At 46.5% G+C, this 22,806-nt stretch overlaps 1 protein-coding gene across 3 annotated transcripts in view; it reads right to left on the bottom strand.

Annotated features, from left to right (window-relative positions):
- ATP8A2 (ATPase phospholipid transporting 8A2) overlaps positions 1–19,390 on the bottom strand; it is a 369,499-nt gene extending 350,109 nt beyond the window's left edge. For 2 of the 3 annotated variants that reach the window (XM_077341745.1, XM_077341743.1), the window contains exon 1: positions 19,212–19,390. In XM_077341745.1, the coding sequence (XP_077197860.1) occupies positions 19,212–19,323 (112 nt within the window). In that variant the 5' untranslated portion in view covers positions 19,324–19,390. The remainder of the gene's footprint in view (positions 1–19,211) is intronic. The other variant, XM_077341744.1, reaches the window with a different exon arrangement.
- Between the last annotated feature and the right edge of the window lie 3,416 nt (positions 19,391–22,806).

Here is a 22,806-nt window from a genome sequence, read left to right on the forward strand (position 1 = left end):
TAAATCAACTAGGATTTTAAAATTAATTAAATAAATTGAAATCCATAAACATTAAAACATTAATTAAATAAATCAACTAGGATTTTAAAATTAATTAAATTGAAATCCATCACAATCTGTCTACACTAGGACCAGAAGAAAGGAGGGCATTTATTTAGTAAATTAATGATGAATGGAGGGATTGCATTACCACAAGATGTGTGCATCATCAGGTTTTTAAAAATCAAATTAATGGCTATCAATGGCTATCGGGCATAATGAATGCTCAGTGTTTTAATTTATTTACTGTGTTTATATCCTGCCTTTCTCCACAAATGGGGTCCAAAGTAAGGTGACCAGATTTCAACATTGGTAAAGTGGGACACCATTGACCGGGTGGGGGGGTTCTTGATTTAAAATTTGGTCTATATGGAGCAACAAAAAGTTTCAAAGAACACAAAAATAGTATTGTAATATATATTTTTAAATTTCAGCATAAGTACAATTTGCCAGGTGCCCCCAGATGTCCCTCCAAAAGTGGAACAATCTGGTCACCTTAGTCCAAAGCCACTTTCATTGTTCTCATCTCCTCCATTTTATCCTCACAATGAACCTTTGAGAACATGTGACCGACTGGCCCAAGGTCATCTAATGACCTTCCATGGCAGAATGGGGATTTTAACCTGGGTCTCCTGTATCCCAGTTTGACACTCTAACCACTACAGTATACTGGCCCTTAGTTACTTGTCTGTCTTTTCTTACTAGGGGAATAGGACTAGCAACAAGGGGTTCTGTAAACTTCTCAAGACATCTATCCAATGATGGAGCAATGGACTAGATAGGCCTCTGGGCTGACACAGCCAGGCAATTTTTGTAATTTTGGAGTCTCACCGGACCCTCTGGAAAGGGTTCCTCGGAACACCATTTCAAGTAAGTCAAGTTTCGGGGGTGAGGAGAAGTACCTGGCAGGAGTGTTATGTAATGATCTTGAAAGAGGATAGTGGTTTAGATTGTACCACCAACACTGGCCACATTAATCTCCTCTTCTGTTTGATCTGCTTGAGCCGATTTTAAAAATGCATGGATTCTATGTGGTTTGTAGGCATCAGACACATTTACATATTCCAGAGAAGTGATCCTGTTGATCTGTTGCAACAAAACACACCCAACAAAACCCAGAATTTTTGTAGCACTTTAATGACTCACAGGTGTATTGTGATGTTGTGATGTCAGCTGTTATAGACTAGAACCCACTGCATGTCATGCAAGTAGGCTCTGGGTGTTGAGTGGGGTGTGCACAAAAACATTAAAGCTCATGCCAGATACCATCTATGACAGGGGTAGTCAAACTGCGGCCCTCCAGATGTCCATGGACTACAATTCCCAGGAGCCCCTGCCAGCGAATGCTGGCAGGGGCTCCTGGGAGTTGTAGTCCATGGACATCTGGAGGGCCGCAGTTTGACTACCCCTGATCTATGGGCTTCCTTAATCTCTTGAAACAGAATCCTGTGTACTTCTATCGGTTATTTCATCCATGCAACCTTTGTTTTCAATGTGTTCTTTTAAAAAAACTGTACTTGCAAAACAGTGACTTTCATCCACAGTGGATCTATATGTGTATTCAGCAATGTCACAGTCTACTATACACCTCAAAAAAGTAGGCTATTGCCTCAAAAAGCTTGTGCTGTGATGGGGAGAGGTCAAAGTCCTCTTCTTCTGTTGGTCCATCTTCAGATGTCTCTCACTGACCCATTATGCATGGCAGCAGCTTCCCGTGTACTCACAGGGGAGGAATCCCCCGGAGTATGCGGGCTGCCCCGGCGTAGCACGAGCGTGCACACATACACGCACACAATGCCGGGGCTGGAAAGCCCGACTCACTGCCTGAAGGCAGCAAAGGCAAGGAGTTGAGTGGGGGGGGAGTGGGGTGAATGGGGCCCCCACCACACAATGGTGGGAAGCAGCATGCCGCTCTCCCACCAAGGTGGGGTTGGGTGGACTTCCCTGTCGGCTCCGCAGCTCTGTGGAACCGACAGGGTCATGCAGTATCCTTCTAAGGACACCGTAGGTTGAGGGAAGGGCTGGGCCAAAAGGCCCGGCTCTTCCGCTTATGGACAGGGCTGCCACAACCCAGCCCCTGCTGGCATCCGCGGCATCCAAGGGAACGTGGAAGATTCCACGTTCCCTTGTTGCGTGTCTTCCTGGGCGCTGCACCAGGCCAGGGCTGGGATAGCAACAGCAGGGTGCATAATCGGGGCTGCCCTGCTGCCACCATTCCGGATTTCCAGCCCCATGCATAATCGGTCACTGATGGTCTCAATGACTTCAGAATCAGAAAGGGCAAATTTCTCCAGAACTTTAATTCTCCTCATTTTGATGACTCCGTTTCACACCTGTCTCATCAGCCTCTTTCTGTGTCACGTAAAGGCAGCACAGGGAGCCACACATACCCTCTTTCCATCTCTATCATCGTGAGATGCTTCCTTCCCTCATGAGTGCCAGGGGCCTGGTCAGCCTATGGCAAAGGTTGGGACTCTCCTCTGCCTAAACTGTTCCATGCTGCTCCATGCTGTTGAACAGTCAACTGTTCAATCTGAAGCTTTTGGAAGAGTCAGGTCTCTGCAGCGGCCCTCCACCCCACTACAGTCAAAGTCAGGGGTTCTTTTGCCTCTGGGCAGCACAAACAGATTTGTTAATGTCTGTGCCACAAGACGCTGCTGTTTTCCTCTAAAGGCAAAACATTTCCTGGTGTAAGTTTGGAATGGTCTTTACAGTTGGTGGGGCTTTATTTTTCCAATATGGGAAAACATGAGTCATTTATGCATGAGTGATCATGAAGCCCTTTGCAAACCCGTTCAAGGTTAAGTATTTCCCACAGCAATGCTTGCCAGCTCAAGAACACACGATTTCACAAGACCCCTTTTGATTCAAACCGGGTTTGCTAAAGTGAATCTCCACTGTTTTGTTTTCAAAGGGGTTATGATGAGATCTTACCCACAGTTCAGAGGCTCACCCCCCTCCTGGTTTAAATTACATTCCTGCCACCAGAGCATTATATGACATTCTTTCTTAGACTTGGTCTCCCCATCTACATCTACATATGGAACAACATCAGCAGCAACAACAATAACAGCCTACTTTTAAAAAGGCGGTTTCCAAGAGTGATGTAATAATATAGATGAAGCACTTTGAATGCTGAAAGCGCTATACAAATGATAACGCAATTGTCATCATTTTCCTGACTACAAGCCAGTCTCTACCACCAGTGCAAGCCTGACATTTGTATTTTTATCAAGCTATGGAAGCCAGGCTGGGGGGAGGAAAGGGCAAGGTGCTCCCAGTTTTGCACAGAAGAAATGCTATGATACCAGCTTCCATCGCAAACCTCCCCCATTGCTGTAGCAAAATGCCCAAGGGGAACATTTCCACAGAGCCACAAATTCACAATTCTGCCATGAGTTCTCCGAGGCACCATTGCCAAGCCATACATGAAGCATGCCAGCTTTGATGCTTAATTATTTACACTGCACGCCTGCTCAATCAGGCTGTAACGAAGAGCTGACATTATCAGACACGTTCACAGTGTAACAGACAAAACAGCAGGAGATGTGCCAGACAGCTATTAGGAGTGATAATTTTTCTTATAGCAACACACATACCATTAAGATTACACAGGATAGCAGCTGGCCTATTTTGTGATAAGGCGCATCATGATTCTGGGGATACTCTTGGAGGGTCTGCCCAGCTGAGACCTACCATCCAGACAAAAAAAAAGGATACGCTCTTTGCCACTGGGAAAAGACGACTATCCTGCAGGCAGAAGGGGCAGGACACACAAATCTGCCTGATACTATCTCAGCATTAGTCCATCAAGAACAGTATTCAGGAGGAGAACAGATGCTTTCAAATGATGGTGTTGGAGATGAATGCTGAAAATACCCTGGACAGCCAAAGTTACCAACAAGATAGTTTTAGAGTGGAGCAAACCAACTATGTCATTAGAAGGGAAGATATTACGGCTAAAGTTCACTTACTTTGGACACGTCTTGCGATCAAACTCGCTCGAAAAATCATTAATGCTCGGCATGGTCAGTGGCGAAAGGAAAAGTGGTTGCCAAAGGATCCGCTGGCTCAACACGATCAAAGCCGATACAGGGATGACTATGAACCAACTAAAAGAAGCACTCAGAGACAGGGACGCATGGCTGAGACTTTACTATGGAATCGCTGAGGGTTGGACACGACTGAACGGATGACATCATCATCATTCTCCCTCCTAAGTCAGGCAGAGGCCTTTCATCTGACCTACTCCCCAGAGACACTGATTGACCAGGAGATGTTTTGCATGCCAAGCAAATGTTCTGCCACTGAGCTACATCCCCTGGCCAACATAACTCTTGGGCAATGTCATTCAAAGAACGTCCATTGCAATAGAAACGGCATAAGCACCCCAAGGCTGCCCACTCTGAGCCTACATCTCAGAGTTGTTAGACTCTTGAATGTATTTGCTTGGTCACGATTTGGGCTTATCCTTTCTCAGCAGTGCTTCCAATTGGGATTGCCAACTTCCAGGTGGAAAAGCCGTAAAGCTGAAGCAGCTGACACAAAAGGCAACATGCAGATCCCAAAAATGAAGTGTCCTTTTATTCAGGTTTTGATTGTAGAACAAACTTAGTGGAGCACGCCTGGCCTCGACTAGGGCCAGGGCCTTTTCGGTCCTGGCCCCTACCTGGTGGAATGAGCTCCCGGGAGAGCTGCGGGCCCTGCGAGATCTTCCATCATTCCGCAGGGCCTGCAAGACAGAGCTCTTCCGCCAGGTTTACGGTTGAGGACGAGGCTAACATCTATGCCCCCCCCCGGGGACCCGGGACCCGGGACCTGGGATTGAGATTGGGGATTAGTACCATCAGTATCCCCTCTCCACCTGCTTGTAGTAGGAGGGGAAGTTGATTAGCCTATCTTGCCAGGTTAGCTTGCTAACCGATAATGTTATATTGTAATTGTTGCTGAGGGTTTTTAATGGATTTTATTGGGGGTTTTAAAATGTTGTAACCCGCCACGAGCCGTAAGGGAGTGGCGGGCAATAAAACGAAAGATAATAATAAAGATAATAATAGTAGTAGAAACGCCAAAGCACAAACCAGTTATGACCATGTTTTCAAGTTAAATTTTACTCTGAGCCCTTTGCTGAGCTAGCTGTATTCCCAGAGGGACTACGCATCTCTCTTTCGAGCGCTTTGCAAATCGTGTGTCTGATCTGAGTCCATTCTCTAAGTAGTTATGCCTAAGATCTGGCTCTAAGTCTGGGGACTCTGCTTATTAATTTTGCTTTTCAACATGAGCCAGCATTCAGCTATGCAGTTCAAAGTGGCAGGGACAGACCCATCAGTTCTTGTGCCACATTATGATTCTGAATGTGCAGATCTGTCCAAAGACCTGGGCTGAATATACACTTACTTTGTTTATTCTGATGTGGATCCTGCTGAATCCAGATTGATTTGAACTCGGGTCTTCCCCCCCCCCACTGAAGCAAAGAAGTGTTCTGCTCGTGGTTAGGGAAGTTCAGGAGGGGAGGGGGGAGCCAAGCACAGCAGGAGCCTCTTTCTTTTCTTGAAGGGGGGGGGGGAGGAGAGGATTGGCGACAGCAGAGGAGGGAGAAAAAAAAACAAGAGGCAAATCTCTATTGACAGAAGTTAGGGCTTCTGGAGCTTCTGCTGAGAGAAGTTAGGGCTTCCCCTTTAAGGCAAGCTTGCAGCCTGGGAACAAGGAACTGAAGCTTGGCCAATCAGGAGCTCAGCAGCAAATTCAGAACAGGCAGAGCTCTGCATGCTTTCTTATGCTTTCTCGTGGCAATGTTTCAAACATTGAGGGTTATATCCACTCTAGGATATTGCAGGGAAAAGGTAGGGTCACTCCAGTCAGTGATTCCCAAAGTGGGCGCTACTGCCCCCTGGTGGGTGCTGCAGTGATCCAGGGGGGCGGTGATGGGCTAAGATTTGACCCAGAATGACCTCTTTCTGTTTAATTGCCATTAAAAGTTTAAAAAAATTAATTTCCAGGGGGCGCTGAGTAATATTTTTTTCTGGAAAGGGGGCGGTAGGCCAGATAAGTTTGGGAACCACTGCTCCAGATCAATCATGTTTGTTGCAGAGGGAAAATTTAAATTGAACAAAATCAAAATGGAAATCACATTCAATGGAGATGGCAGGGACTGAACCGACTTGGGATTGGAATAAAAGCTCCGTGCAGATTCAGCTCTGGTTGGTAGTGAAGTAACCACTATATATCATTACAGTATATACTAAAATATGATCCTGTGGATACTTTGAAGTCTGTCCAGATTGCAAGTTTAAAATATGCTTGCAGGCAAGTCATGATCTGGACTGACAGTGTGTCCACAGGACTGAATACACTATACCGTCTGAGCAAGTCGCTTGGTAATCATTTTCCCCAGATAAAAGCATGTGTAACTGGGCAGTTATTCTTTTGCCAGGGAAGTGAAGCTGAAGTTGATTATTTACTTCAGGCTTTCTCAACCAGGATTGCCCCATATTGTGATGTGTGATATTAAGAGGAAAACAACATAGGAATGTAAACTGAGACGCCTTGCAAAAGCCAATGCAAGATGGCGGGGGGCTAAGGATAAACATTAAAATAGTCCATCCTTCTGTGATTCAAATACAGAATTATTCTGTTTGTTTTAAATAATATTTAGCAACTGATCCTGGGAGCTGTGATACCAATCAAAGATCCTTGAGTGCTGGTTATGGGCATGTTTGATAAGTTGGAAGCTATTAAAGAAATATAACAATGAGCTTTTGTGACTGCCACACTGTTTGACAAAGTGATCGGCAGCCCATTATGGACAAGCAGGTCTGTTTTTTTCTTTCTCGATTTAAGAGGTTTTAGAATTGTATCTGGTGACAATAGGTATCCTGTCATTATTAAATATGCAGTGATTTAGAAAACCTCATAATATCTCCAGACAAGGGCCATATTGAAACAGGAAAGTAATGGAACTCCTTCACCATGTCTTAGATATTTGTTCATCTGCATGCAATTTTACATTCCATTCTTCTTTAATTTTATAGTTTATATAGAAAAATAAGGTCTTTTATATAGGGAGTCTAATATGTGCTCAGGTGCTCAGAACATGGCAACAGAACTACAAATGGTTCAAAGCACTATTTCATGCAGTTGTACTTTGTACCGTTCATAGTTCTGTTTCCAGGTTCTAAGGGCTTGAGCACGCGTTAAGACATTTTCTGGGCCTGGCTTGAGTCCTGTCAAGTCAGGCGTGAAAAGGGAGTTCTGTATAGCAGGGGTAGTCAACCTGTGGTCCTCCAGATGTTCATGGACTACAATTCCCATGAGCCCCTGGCAGCAAAAGCTGGCAGGGTCTCATGGGAATTGTAGTCCATCAACATCTGGAGGACCGCAGGTTGACTACCCCTGCTCTATAGAACTTTAATACTCTAGTCTGATTGCACTGAACTTTAATTTACAGCAACAGGGGAGAATCCAGTTCAGAATCATGCATTTGGTCGGGGGAGGCTTATGCCTTCTTCCCATTCTGCTTTCCTGACCTAAAATAGCCTCAGAAGCTGTTTAAGGTCCCTCCAGTGTCTCTTGGCTCAAAGAGGCCAGTTTCTGGCTCCAGTAAAGTTGTTGTCTGTTTGGAGCTGAGTGTCTTACTGAACCCATGGATTTAATACCATCACAGACCAACAAAATAGGAGTTACCTACCCAGTTGTATACAGAGCCTCTTGTGGTGCAGAGTGGTAAGGCAGCAGAAATGCTGTCTGAAACTGTCTGCCCATGAGGCTGGGAGTTTGATCCCAGCAGCCGACTCAAGGTTGACTCAGCCTTCCATCCTTCCGAGGTCGGTAAAATGAGTACCCAGCTTGCTGGGGGGTAAATGGTAACGACTGGGGAAGGCACTGGCAAACCACCCCATATTGAGTCTGCCATGAAAACGCTAGAGGGCGTCACCCCCAGCGTCAGACATGACCCGGTGCTTGCACAGGGGATACCTTTACCTTTTACCCAGTTGTATTTACCACTTTTCAAAAGATTTTGTGGACAATAATGCATAGACTTTATAAAATATTTTGAAGCTGATGAGTATCAGTGAATAACATTCATTTATCATATCGGCAGATAAACCCCTCCCCCCCTCAAATTTCCTTTCTCCCTGTGTGTGTTTATTCTTCTTATTATCATTAACTGAGTTGCTGCCAAATTTGACTTGCTGCAGGTGGCTTTAGAAAAGTCTGGCTGACACACACACAAACACTACATTTGATTTCCACAATGATCTCCACGGGCTGCTGGAATTCTTCTAGAGCTTTATTTAGAAACAGAATTCATGACCTTGTACATGCCCCAGGGTAATGAGGCATGATAACAACGAATTCTTTACTGTGGGATAAATTTGTGTTAAGGAATTATCTGTGTGGATTTCTTTAGAAGGAGGCTGTGTGGTTAATCATTTTCTTCTATGAGTTCTACATTATTATATTCCATAAACAGTCAAACCCATTAGCAAACCCAAATCCTTATTTCTCAAAGAGAGACTCTCATAAAAAATCTTAGTGCTTTCTGTAAGGATAGATTCGAATGGGTAGCCGTGTTGGTCCGAAGTAGCACAATAAAATCAGAGTCCAGTAGCACCTTTAAGACCAACAAAGATTTATTCAAGGCGTGAGCTTTCGAGTGCAAAGGAGTGCCTGAATAAATCTTTGTTGGTCTTAAAGGTGCTACTGAAATCTGATTTTATTATAAAAATATTGGTAACTTTATAGGGCAGTTGTTTACCACCTCTCCATGCAAACCTTCTGTATTACATTTTACAAATTAAAGTAGCAGACTTTTGATGAGGTTTGACGTTTATCTGGCAGTTCACCAGATTTGATTTAAAGGTTCTTCAGAGCTCGCTGTAGAAACACAGACCAAACATTCATTGTTTCCAGATGAATTCATTCAAACAAATGACATTTGTGTTGCGGGAACAGCAGAGAGTCTGAGATACTCTAGTGCTTAAATATCTATTTACACAACAAATAATCAAAACCTCAGGAAGATCCAGGCAATATAAGGCTTGTACCAAAAGACTCATTTCTATTTCCAGCTCTTTGAATGTCCTTAGATGAAAAGAAAACACTGGCCAAACTTTTGAAAGCAGCATGTATATTTTGAATTGCATTTATTTAAAACAGATGTGAAGCTACTTAAAACCAGTGGCGGCAAGAAGCATTTTTGCCATAAAGCGATAGAACTGAGCACTGTTACACAGAATGTCAAACTGAGGCCTAAGAGACCCAGAAATCCACCCTCCACATACAAAAACTCACTAGGTGACCTTGGGCCAGTCTAATGGTAATGACTGGGGAAGGCACTGGCAAACCACCCCATATTGAGTCTGCCATGAAAATGCGAGAGGGCGTCACCCCAAGGGTCAGACATGACTCGGTGCTTGCACAGGGGATACCTTTACCTTTACCTTTATTTATAATAGTAATAGCCTGTTTTTCTGCAGTTTGTGCATCTACACACAACACACACACGTATAGTTTGGATATACAGGCCAAAGGACCCATTACAATAAAATAACAGAATGAGACTATGACAAGTCAGCAGTCAATGACAGCATTAAATAAAACTGGAATGTACCATTAAACCCCTTCTAAAATACAAAAAAAAAATGTCTACTAGAAACGTGTACCTATATGCTCATATAACCTTCATTAAGGCTGAGATGCATTTTTTCTATAATGCAGAAGGCTTCAGTTCCATTCAGACATGAACTGTTTCCACTAATGAGGTCTATGGATGCTTGCAAAAAGAGATCAGGGCAGGAAGATGTTTCAGCCTCTTGTCTTCTATTAAAGGGCTGACTTCAATCCAGCCAGACCTTTGTGCGTGCGCTAGAAGTTACGTGCCGTTTTGCAGCCCTCTATGGTGCAGAGAGAAACCACATTTTAAAACTCCCCAGTGCGCAGAAAATAATTTGTGGTTCTGCAGGAACAGGCCGAGTGCAGAAGTACACAAAAGCAGCGAAGCTGGCTCTTATGCGCACAACTCTGGTTCACAGCCACGATCCAGGAGGCAGCTAATGGGTTCTTGCCTTTCAAACCTAACCTGATTTGTTTTCCCATGAGGCCATCAAAAACTGTTAGGATGGCACCTCTTGGTGGCTTGATTAGTTTAATTGGCCAAACAATCCGTCCACACAGACTTCTATCAATAAATATTAATCTGCCAGTTGTCATGCTAAAAGGTGCATGTTAGGACTGCACCATTAATTGACTAAACATCTTGTGATCTCTTCAAAATTAATCGGTGATCTAATCCTTGACATTCGTATGCAATGTACGCATGTAACTCTGCACAGGTGGTAAAGGAGATGCTGGTACAGAAGTCTCTTTGCTTGTGGAAAGCTCTGACACAGATGTTAGATCTGGAGAAGGACTGGATTTCTCTCTCTCCGCCCCCCCCCCCATCTATCCAACTATTCCTCAAGGCAGGGGTTCATGGGAATTGTAGTCCATGGACATCTGGAGGACCACAGGTTGACTACCCCTGCCTCAAGGTACCATACCTGTTTTTCACATCTTATCCTCACAATAACATTGTGAATTTGCTGGTAAATGTTCTTTCTAATTACGATTCGCCCAAGAAAATTACAGTCTGTCTCCCATTCTGTGCAAAGGCAACAAAGCATCCTCTCTGGCTTTGAAGGGTCTTCCAGTTGGCTCGAATCCCTTCCTTGCTCGTCCCTGTTTTTCCTCCGCCACTCCTTCCTCATTCTCACCTTGCCTTTTGCTCTCCTGTTCTCTCCCCTGGCCAATGAGCTGTAATTGTTTTTGCTCCTAAGGACATGCCATGCCAACCACTCTATTCTAATCCTGCCTGCACAGCCTATAATTATCTCTTACATTCAGAATTTGGCCTGTGATCCTTTAATTGGCTTTTGAAAAACTCTTTGATCCCTTAGTAGCTTCCTCTGTGCCAAGCAATTTCTCCCTTTAGATGCTAGACAATCACACTTTTTTAATCCATATATTTACAGTGATTTCCCCCCCCTGCCCCCTCTGTTTACCCCAGGTGGGTTTTCTTTTCTGTGCTTTACTGAATAACCAAGGAGAGAAACTGCTGACAGGCTCATGGCCAGTTGCCAGAAAGGTGGACGTTGCCCCCTCACTCCCAGCTGAAATATGCCTCCATCATGTGTAAAAAGGTAAAGATAACGGTGTCCCCTGTGCAAGCACCGAGTCATGTCTGACCCTTGGGGTGACACCCTCTAGCATTTTCATTGCAGACTCAATACGGGGTGGTTTGCCAGTGCCTTCCCCAGTAATTCCCGTTTACCCCCCAGCAAGCTGGGTACTCATTTTACCGACCTCGGAAGGATGGAAGGCCAAGTCCACCTTGAGCCGGCTGCTGGGATCGAACTCCCAACCTTATGGGCAGACAGCTTCAGAAAGCATTTCTGCCGCTTATCACTCTGTGCCACAAGAGGCTCTTTCACTATCATGTGTAGCACTGGCTGAAATACCCAAGGCCATCATTTCAAAGTGGTGTTCTTGAACTGGAAATATTTTGCCTGACTTTGTTGAGTAATATCCTTTCTTAGACCATTGTATTTCTCTTGGATGTACCTAATCCTGTTTTATTTGGGGGCACATAACTCTGCCACAGAAGAGATGCATAGCTAAGGCCTCATCAGTCTTCTTAATGTAACGTCTTGTACTTAAAAAAAAATACCCGAAGCTTGTGGGTGGAAGAGTAAGGACATCAGCCTTAATACAAAGTGCCACCTAATCAAGGTTGTCTTCCCCATAACAAGCTGTGGATGCAAAAGCTGGACCCTGAAGAAGGAAGACAGGAGGAGAATAGACGCTTTCGAATTATGGTGTTGGAGATGAATGCTGCGAATACCATGGACAACCAAAGTTACCAACAAGATCGTTTTAGAGAGGAGCAAACCAACTATGTCATTAGAAGGGAAGATATTATGGCTGAAGCTCACTTACTTTGGTCACATAATGCGATCAAACTATATGAGACACTCGCAGCTCCCTCATCCAACAAGCTGCCATGGTGGTAAATCTACATCTTGGTAGGACTGTGTAGTTCAGCTTCTCAGGGTTCCATGAATGATCACCTGCAGTTTTGTACTCTTTTGCTGTTATTTTTGAAGCGCAACTACTCTTTGCTTGCAGCAACATAGTATAGATTGTGTAATTGTTCAGGAACAGGGAGAAATGGCGTTGTCTTTTGAAGGCCGTGTTCAAAAGACAACGCCATTTCTCCCTGTTCCTGAACAATGGCCTTCAGGAACCTTCCACTGCTTTAACTTGAGAGCCAGTTTGGTGTAGTGGTTAGGAGTGCGGATTTCTAATCTGGCATGCCAGGTTTGATTCTGCGCTCCCCCACATGCAACCAGCTGGGTGACCTCGGGCTCACCACAGCACTGATAAAGCTGTTCTGAGCAGTGATATCAGGGCTCTCTCAGCCTCACTCACCCCACAGGGTGTCTGTTGTGGGGAGAGGAAAGGGAAGGGAAATGTAAGCCGCTTTGAGCCTCCTTCGGTTAGGGAAAAGCGGCATATAAGAGCCAACTCTTCTTCTTCTTCTTCTTCTTCTTCTTCTTATGCATGATAAGTTAAACCGTGTGAAAATGTCATACAAAAAGTGTTTGAGAGATGAAATCAGAAAACTCTTTTGCACTCCCCTCCTGGGAAAGCCTACAAAGTTATCTTGGAAAGGTTACTAACTCTGAGTATAAAGCTTCCATAGGGCTGCCCATCACAGCTCTTGCACCCCCTCCCAAATGATAGGGGGAAAGGATGATTAAGTTACAGAGTAAATGCAAACAGACAGAGAAGAAAGCTTAATATGTGTCAACCCAAAGGGCAGGCAAGTCCAATTCATAGTTGACACCGGAGAGTCAAGCTGCTAATGTTGGTGCTGCCACAGGGATGCCCAAAGAGATTTTGAGTGGTGAGGCATTCATTTGATCAGGCTGCCCTTTCCGTGCTGCAGACAAGGTCACACGACATCTTTCATATACAGCCTGGCTCCTTCTCTCCAAATTGCTGGGAGAGGACCTGTCACATGCATCTTGTTACAAGTGCTCAGGCCTGTGGGGGAAACACAGCAACAGAGAACACAAAGTTTTCTGCCTCCCAAAGGCCTGTGGCAGGAGCAACAGTGAGCCAGAGACCCCTGCAGGCAGCGGAGATGCCCACGGAGATACTAATGTCCACACATCAGCACGGTGGAGCACTTAGGGGTGCCAATTTTATTTTTTACTGCAGCTGCTCCATTGCAATTTCAAAGTAGCCTGATGCATTTAGCAGCTGATGCTTTTCTGGGAAGTGGCACAGCATTCAATTTTTGCTTGTCAGGATGCTACTAAACACACAGAGGAGCGGAGCAAGTAAATTACCGCAGCCATCAGTATTTGGGTTTCTACTGCTACGGCTCCTGTCCTGATGCAAGTCTCACCTCTCCAGAAGATGAGCACTTGATCAAAGACCATAGTGCCTGAAAAGATCATAAATAACCTGCATGCTTTGTTTTTATTGTCTGTGATGATGATGATGATGATAATTTATCACCCCTCTTTACTAACTTAGGGCAGTTTACAACAATCAAATTTACTTACATAGGATAAAATAAACGGTGCCAGAATGCCAGAAGGCTGGTTGCCCAGGTCAAGGGGTGACAACAGCCAGAGGTCAAGCCATGGAACCAAGATAAGGGGCTCTGTTGCCCAGAGGGGTTGCCTCTTCCCTTGCCTGGCCAACCTCTGCCACTGAGCAATATAGGCAGGATCATATTTTTGCATATACTGTAATACTGTAATTATATAAAGTGGTTATTTCACTACCAAGCAGGTCTTTGGACGGATCTGCACATCCAGAATCGTAATGCAGCACAAGAACTGGTGGGTCTGTCCCTACCACTTTGAACTGCATAGCTGAACGCTGGCCCATGTGGAAAACATTTACCATTCAGTTTGGGAGATCTAGAAAAGGGATACTGCTCCGATGCAACAGTGTGCTGCCTTCCGTAGGGGAGAGATCACACAAGATTGCTTCAGGACTCCTTTATTTCAATCAATATTAACCATGCTAACACTTGACCTCTGGATTTCTGCCAGCCTCCAGCGGTCTTCCTGATGAAGGGGGGGGGAGGGGGAAGCACTTTGCAACCTCCTGGTGTTCTATTGACAATGCCTTATTTTTAGGGACTGTAAAAGAGCCAGGAAGGAAAGTCTTTGTAGTCTGCGGCTTCCACAGAACAGGGAGGCGAGCTTCGTAGAGAACCACTGAAATCAAAATCAAACAAAGACCTCTACTATGACCAGTTCTAGGCATGGCACTGTGAAGAGAAGGATTTGGCTTCTTCCAGGCTAAGGCTAAGCGTTCTTCCCCACCTCTTGAGCAGCTTATCTGTAGTCATGTGGAAATCATCAGGAGCTGGCCAGAATATTTGTTTCTCATCTTCATGTTGAATGACTGAGCACATCTTTTTCTTCTTTGCTTACTCTCCCTGGCACACAAGTCCATGTTCTGGGCAACCAGTGGGGATCAGAAGGCCTTTGGGGTTTGGCCCTGGGAATGCAGTGGCAACAACCACCTCACCCTGGAGCAGCTAAAGCACCTCTGTGTGCCTTCTGCTACTGAGCAGGCAGCCACTCTCTTGCGATAGGGAAGGCGGGTAGCCCTGGAATCCTGCGCCTTCCCCAGGAGATGTCCTAGCTTGCTGGTACAGGTGGGCCACCATAGTCTGAGTGCCAAAAGCCAAATACTTCTCATCTTGGCAGAGAGATGCAGCCACCTCGGCGTAGACCAGAGCAACCCAAAAGCTGAACAGGCCTGCTTTCCTCCCCGTTGATTATATACTGGAAGGACCATGAAATGAAGATGGAAGGATTATGCCAGGGCTAAAAGAGCAGACCAAAATCATAGGTTGAAATCTAAGTTCCCGCTTCCTAATTCATTGGTTTCCTGAACATACATGCCTGTGAATTGGTGGCTGGGAAGTTTTATTTGTGTTTCCTGTACTTGCATATTTTTGCTTTTAAAATAGTTTCATGACGAATGAAACCGGCAACAACAATACAGTTTAAAATGTACTGGGGACAAAATGTTTTTGTTTTTTTGCTTTTAAGGCCTTTGGAAATAAAGATTATTCAGCTGGTGCCAGAAGAAAATAACCACTAACAGGGCAAGTCACGGGGGATCCTACTTTGATCAGTCCCAATGCAGAACTTATGGTGTCATGTTTATAATGCTTGATCTCAAAAATCCTGTTTCTACACAGTGTCCTTTTTTCCATCCACAATGGAAACAAACAAAAGTGCAGAATCAGCCCTGGACACAAGCTGCAAGACTGGGAGAATGGGCAGTAACTCAGTTAGCATTTGCTTCGCCTTAGGTAGAATATCCACGTTTGGCCACCAGAATTTTCAATTATGGATCTCAAACAGCTGGGCAGGGAAAGACCACAGGATTTCTGTCACAAGTTAGGATAAATATCATTGGGCTACAGGCAATTAATTAGTCAGATCCAATATAATGCAGAGTCACATATTCATTGAAGGTTTAGGTACCTGCGATTATTTTCAAAGAACTTTAAGTAACAGGGAAAGTCTAGTTTTTTTTGGAAGTATACAGTTCCACTTATGCATTTCATATACAGCTAGTCAAAATGTCAGGACTACAGCCAGATTTCAGCAGCTCCCAGACGTCTTGTTTCTTCAGACATTAACATTATTCTGTACGGATAGGTCTCGATGCAGATGCATTAGCTCACAGAAACAGCGCTGGTGTTTTTCAAATGACTTTGCAGTCATGAATCTACCTAGCAGATGCCCTCAGCAGACCATTCTTCACTGAAATATGAGAAAACTGTTTTTTGGGGGGCGGGGGACCACTCCCCTTGTGAACTGGGACAAGCCAGAAGGGCAACAGAGGGCACAGTCCTTGGTTGTGCCCCTCACAGCTTCTCTACTGTCTTCAGCATACCCTGTTGTCAATCTGCTTCAGCCCTACCAGTCCACTCCACAAATCTATGCCCAGGGACAAGTTGCAAGCTTGATTCTAGAGTTCAAGAGCACCCAGGGAACCAGAGGTCACTGGCAGAACACAAAGCTATACATGTACCAGGGTCCCACTTCTTTTCTTTTTTTCTTTTTTCTTTTTTTGCCCATCAAATTACAACTGACTTATGTCAACCTTGTAGGGTTATCAAGGCTAGAAAAATTTGGAAGTATTTTGCCACTGTTTGTCCCCACATAGACCGTTTATGCACTGGGCATTTCACTGCCCCAGCTCTTGTGCAGGAGCACAAATCGGGGGCAGATGAGGTGCACTGGGCCAAATGCTCCCCCATGTGGGTGCAGGAAGAGGTGGGGCCACCTGCCACAACTAAAACTCCAGCCTGCAGCCTGGCATGAAACCTCCAGTGCATAAATGGTCATAGTGAACCAGATATTTTTTGGCAGTCTCCCATCTAAATACTGACCACAGATGACCCTGCTTAGCTTCCAAGGTCTGACAAGAGGACACTGGCTTGAGCCACCTTTAGCCCCTGGTAAGATGTTAAATCCTCCATTGTCAAATCCTGAGGTTCTTACATGCCGCCACTCTGGATGTTATATTTTGAGTGTTCTGAACAGTGAAAGGATGGGAGAGAGACCTGACTCATACCTTTCAGAGGCCTGAGGTACAAAAGCCTTTTTTGAAAAATCAGGCACAAAAGGTAGTAGATAGGGGGGTCCTTCTCTCTTCTGGGATTCAAGGGGATAGCCGTGTTGGTCTGAAGCGGCAGAACCAAGTTGGAGTACAAAGTTGCATGCAGGCATGCTGTATCGCAGGGGTAGTCAAACTGCGGCCCTCCAGAGGCCCATGGACTACAATTCCCAGGAGCCAATGACAGGATTGTAGGGAATTGTAGTCCATGGACATCTGGAGGGCCACAGTTTGACTAACCCTGCTATCGGATGAAGTGAGCGTGCAAACGAAAGCCTATACCTCGAATAAAACTTGGTGGGTCTTAAAGATGCCTCTCGACTCCCAACTTTATGCTAATAAACCAGGGAGATAGGTTAGGCTGAAGGAGAGTGACACAAGGACATCTAGGGAAATTCATGGCCGAGTGACAATTCCCACCCCACCCTTCCTCCAACGTTTGGCAGGCTTCCATGGGAGGTGGTGGGTTTTCCATCTTTGGAGATTTTTAAACATAGGCTGGATAGCCATGTGATGGAGCGGCTGAGTCTGTGAAGGTTCAAAGGGGTGGCAGGTTAGCGTGGATGGGCGATAGGGTCCTGCATAGTGCAGGGGGTTGGACTAGATGACCCAGGAGGTCCCTTCCAACTTTATGATTCTATGAACTTTATGCCCTCACAACAACCCTGTGAGGGATCATAGTCTAGCCGGGGCCGTCTCGTGTCAGGAAAACCAGGAGGCACAAAGTATATGTCCCATTTAAGTAATTGTTGAGGAAATGGTCCAAGGTGGGGTTCAACCCTCCTTTGCTCCAGCCACAAGCAAGACTCCCTCCTCAAAGTTTTTTTCCCCCCAGTATCCAGTAATTATGGTCGCTAACCTCCAGGTTGGAACTGATCTCCAGGTGAGAGAGATAGTTCATCTGGAGGAAATTCCTGCTCTGGAAGGTGGACTCTGTGGCCTTATACCCATTTACTGGCAGGGGCTCCTGGGAATTGTAGTCCATGGACATCTGGAGGGCCACCGTTTGACTACCCCTGCCCTAGTACGTTTCCTCCCCTGCCCTCTACAGGCTCCACCCCCAGAATCTCCAGGTATTTCCTAACTCAGAGATGGCAACCCTCATTTCATTGATCCCATTACTTTTCTCTCCAATGGAGCAAGAAGCTTACAACCTTCTCCTCGCCTCCATTTTATCTTCACAACAACCCTGTGAGGTAGGTCAGACAGAGAGTACACAACCTTCCCAGTGACCTTCCAATGCAGTGCAGGGATTCAAGCTTGGGTCTGACACTTTAACCCAGCCTTACCTTTGAGAAACCACTGAAACATTCCTCAGGCTTCAAGAAACCATGGAAGTGCTGAATATGATTGGAAAGCATAGCTGTGGACACGCCCACCCAGGGCCCCTCCACTGCCCATCCTGTCATTGCCCATTTTGGGGGTGGGTGGGTGGGTAGACACGGCTATATACAGTCATTTCAACCAATAAATGTTTTAGAAATTTTAAAATATATTTCAAAAATTAATTAACTCCCACCCTTCCAGGGCCCTCAAGAAACCCCAAGGTTGCATGGAACCCTGGCTGAGAAAACCTGCTTTAAACTGCCCTGGTTCACACCACATCCTTTGACCCTAAGCAGCAGAGAGAAGGAACGCGGATATGGCCAAGAGCCGGCAGGGCAGCATTTTGGAAAGGAAGGGTTGGTTTAGGTATTGGTGGGCTGGTGAGAAAGGGGGGGGGCGTTTATTGTTAAGAGTCCTAAGAGGCACCAACGCACACCTCCCAATTTACCCTCCCATTCAACAACACCATTCTAAATGCATTATTTGCAAGGGGGTCCTCAGTGGTCTCCAGGGGGAGGCGTGTCCATGTCCAAACTGTAGCGCGCACAGGCCAAGTCCTCGAGGCCCCCACAGGGAAAGGGACGGAGGGAGGGAGGGGGGGAGAGGAGGTGGCAGAGAAGGCCCAGCCGGTCGTGGATCTGCGGCCCCGTCCTTGGCATCAGAGGTCTTGCGGGGCTCAGGCGTCGGGACCCCGCAAGTGAGCGCGGGGGGGGGGGGGTGGAAGAGCCGCGATGCAGGCAGGCTGTCATGCCGCGGCCGCAGAGCAAAGCCCGGCTGCCGCTAAGAGGCTCCGTGCCTGCGCCGAGTGCAAATCTCCGCCTTTGAACTGGGGGTGTCACGAACACAGCGGGGGGGGGGGGAGACGACGACTCAGGAGCAAAATCTCCCGCGGGGTTATACAGCGACCGCAGCGCTGCGTCTGCCTCCCCCCCCCCCCCGCCCCGCCGCCTCCGGCCCCGCTTCCTCCAGAGGCCATGAAGCGCGAACGGGGCCCCCGAGCGAGCCGCAGAGATTCGCCGCCCCGCCCCCTCCTTCCCGCGCGGTGGCGGAGAGGTCGCGGGGCTTTCGTCCGGGCAGACCGGCGCAGCCTGCGCAGGCTGGGGGGGGGGTCCTGCCCGGCCCGGCCCGGCCCTCCTTACCGGCCGCCGAGTGGATCTTGGCCTTCCTCCTCTGCAGGGACATCTTCAGCGCCTGGTCGAGGCCGCCGCCGCCGGTGGGCATGCTGCGAGCTCCGGGCCCAGCGCGGTCCATAGGGCGGCAGGAGCCGCGCCATCCACTCGCCGCCGCCCGCCCGCTCGCCCGCCCACACGCACGGCGCGGCCACTGCGGAGGGCGCCTCGGCCTCCTGGGCGGCGGGAGCGGCGGCGGAGCGCCCACTTGGCCTCGGCTGCCGCCAGCGGGGGCGGCGGGGGGGGGGGGTCTGAGCCGCAGGCCGCCCTGCAGAGCCGCGCTCCGGCGGTCCGGGGGGGGGCGGGGGAGTCACTTGGCTGCAGAGCCGGGGAGGGGGCGGGGGGCAGATTGGGCACCGCGCGGATTTGCCTCGCCACGTCCCGACCCTTCCGAGGACCCAGGGCGGCCGGCAGCCTTGATGAAGGGCTACTGGGGGCGCGGCGGACTAGAAACTTGGCGAGGATTGGGGGCGACGGGTCAGCCGAGTGGGACCATCGAGGAGCCTGGCCTCTTTTGCCAGGCATGCCATGACAGCCCAGTTCCCCCAAAGACCACAACTTGCCCCGGGGGCGCCCACTTAGGACTGCTCGCGAAGCCCACACACGGCCATAGTGGGTCTGCCCTCTTTCTACCCGCCTGGTGTGGTGGGTAAGAGTGGAGGCCTTTAATCTTGAGGACCAGGTTGGATTCTCACTTCCTCATCCACACGCAGCCAACTGGGTAACCTTGGGCTAGTCACAGTTCTCTCAGAGCTCCCTCAGCACCACCTATCTCCCAGGGTGCCTGTTGTGTAGAGAGGAAGGGGATTCAATTCACAGCCCGAACAAAACACACTGGAGTCTCCCAAGAGTTCACGTACAAGTTCAGGACTGCAGCTCCCCGTTCCAAAGGAACAAATATTTAAAGCACGCCTCCTAGATTTTGTTTTAATGTACACAAGCATGCATGAATGGAGCCATCTTTGCCCTTTGTGCCACTAGAAGACACTAGAGGTCAGTGTAGGCAAAGAGCAGGAAATATGGCTACTCACTCAACATGCAGTCAATGTTTCTATTAAGTAAAAGAAAGCACTTATCCGTGCTTCTCAAGTCACATTGTCATAAATAAGTTATTGACCTGAGAATATGGGGTGCAGGAACATTATAGTTATTTTGATAGTAATTATATGGTATTTATTTCCAGATATATTCACAGAAGTAGACGATATCAAAGAGGAAGCTACACGTATCCTACTAACCTTATACAAACTCTGAAGGAGGAAATTTCAGCACCATGGCTAGTTCCACTGCATTCACAACTATACGGCACACTGTTTCCAGCAACTAGCTCTTGCTGAGGTTATTAGACTGTTACTTTAATTGATGGCCGTAAAAAATTATGGGTTATGCAGGCTCCGTATTAACTTTTCTGTGGGCACAAGGATTTATGCAGTTGGAGCATGGTTTCCCCACAGCAGGCCAAAATACCCTCCCAATCTTGATCTTGGAGCCCCTCCTCGGCTTCAAAAACAGGATTTCAAGGGACATTGGGGACTGTTGGGGGTGGGGGTTGTGCTCCATAAGCAGAAATCTTTGCATCTTTGGGTCCAAATGAACAAATTCCACATTATTTTTTATGATTAACAACAAGCGTTTACATGCATATATCTAGCATAAAACTGAACATGGTCCATCAATTATTGTTACTCATGAAAGCAAACTGGACTCTGTTTAAAGCAGGAATTCCCAACCAGGGTTCCATAGGAGGTATGGAGGGGTCCACAGCCTTTCCCCTCCTACCATAATGGACTTGGCCACAAGCTGCCCAGAGGACTTGGTGGGTAGGCCATGGCTATAAAAATCAGTGTTGGTTGTGAGATGGTATTGGGGTCCAGGCTGCCTTCTCAGTTCCTGCCCTTCCTTCCAGCTTACATGAGGCAGAGCTGCCACAATAGTAAAGGTGAGTGGAGGGAGTGAAAGGAGGGCAAGGGGTGCAGATGGTAATGTCACTTCTGGTGACATGTCACTTCCAAGGGGTGTGGCCAGCGGACATCACACCTGGGTGTCCTTGAAGCCTGAAAATTTATCTCAGGGGTTCCTCCATAGTCAAAAGGTTGGAAAAGTCTGGTTTAGAGACACATGATAAGGCAGAGCAGCCAAGCTGTGTCCTGACAGGTTTATGCAGACTAACCTGAAGTCCACATGTGACTGAGTGAATAAATGTACATAACACTTCATTCATATAAACGTAAGGCAGTCTGTCAAAAACAACTGCAAATGGCAATAGTTAACAATCTTTATTATCTTAATTTTATTTTTATTATAGTTCCTTATCTTGGAAATTTAATGAGCTCTGCAGGGGTTTTAAAATTAAATTTCATTTAAAAGCTTTTAATGAAGCAGTGGAAATAACATCTTTAGAAAATATCACTCATTTAGAAGAAGACTTGGTTCTTATATGCCACTTTTCTCTACCCAAAGAGTCTCACCTTCCCTTTCCTCTCCCCACAACAGACATCCTGTGGGGTAGATGAGGCTGAGAGAGCCCTGATATTACTACTTGGTCAGAACAGCTTTATCAGTGCTGTGGCAAGCCCAAGGTCACCCATCTGGTTGCATGTGGGGGAGCGCAGAATCAAATCCGGCTCACCAGATTAGAAGTCCACACTCCTAACCTAAGATTTGCCATTGCCCTGTTATTCCTTGGAGGGCCAACGCTGCTTGGCTCAACCACCCAGGTCAAAGCAAAGATGTAACACACATATAAGGGGAAACCTCACTTGCTTAATATCTTTTAGACCATATATAAACAGGAAGCTGTTGCATGTCTACATGGAATGTTCTTGTCTTTCTTTTTTATAAGAATGTAGTCTTCCCACAATGGACTGTGTGTCAAACCACACCTGTGTGTAGTTCTGGAGGCTTCACTTCAAAAAGGATGTGGGCTATATTGAAAGGGTGCAGAGGAGCAATGAAGATGATCCGGGACCAGGGAACCAAGTCCTACAAGGAAAGCCTGATGGACTTGGAAATGTTCAGCCTGGAGGAGACTGAGAGAGGGGACATGATTCCTGTCTTTAAGCACTTGAAAGGGTTCCAGTGTTATTTAACTTCTCTATGACCTGCTTTGCATTTGTACAGTATCTCCATATCATTGTCTTGTGAAAGTGGTATGTAAACTTTCCAATACTATTTTATTATGTATCTATATTATTTATGTATGCCAGCTTTTCTCACTGATAGTCTAAAACAATGCAAATAAATAACAGAAGACAAGTAATTAGCTCAGAGCATTCAACCAACAATGCAATAGGACTAGGGCCATAAACATAAGAAACAATAAAATCTGATGTTAGAAACAGTGGTGTGCATTCAGCTAACCCTAGGTGTAAACTGCATGGAGCTTTTATTCCAATCCCAGGTCAATTCAGTCCCTGCCCTCTACACAGAATGCGATTTCCATTTTGATTTTGGGCAATTTAAATTTTCCTTCTGCAGCAAGAAGGATTGATCCGGAGTGACCCTACCTTTATTGTGAGTGCTTTTAATGCTCAATATATTTTAAAATCGCATTGGTTGAATCCGG

Source organism: Paroedura picta, chromosome 6 (genome assembly GCF_049243985.1).
Source record: "Paroedura picta isolate Pp20150507F chromosome 6, Ppicta_v3.0, whole genome shotgun sequence".
Lineage (NCBI taxonomy): Eukaryota > Metazoa > Chordata > Lepidosauria > Squamata > Gekkonidae > Paroedura > Paroedura picta.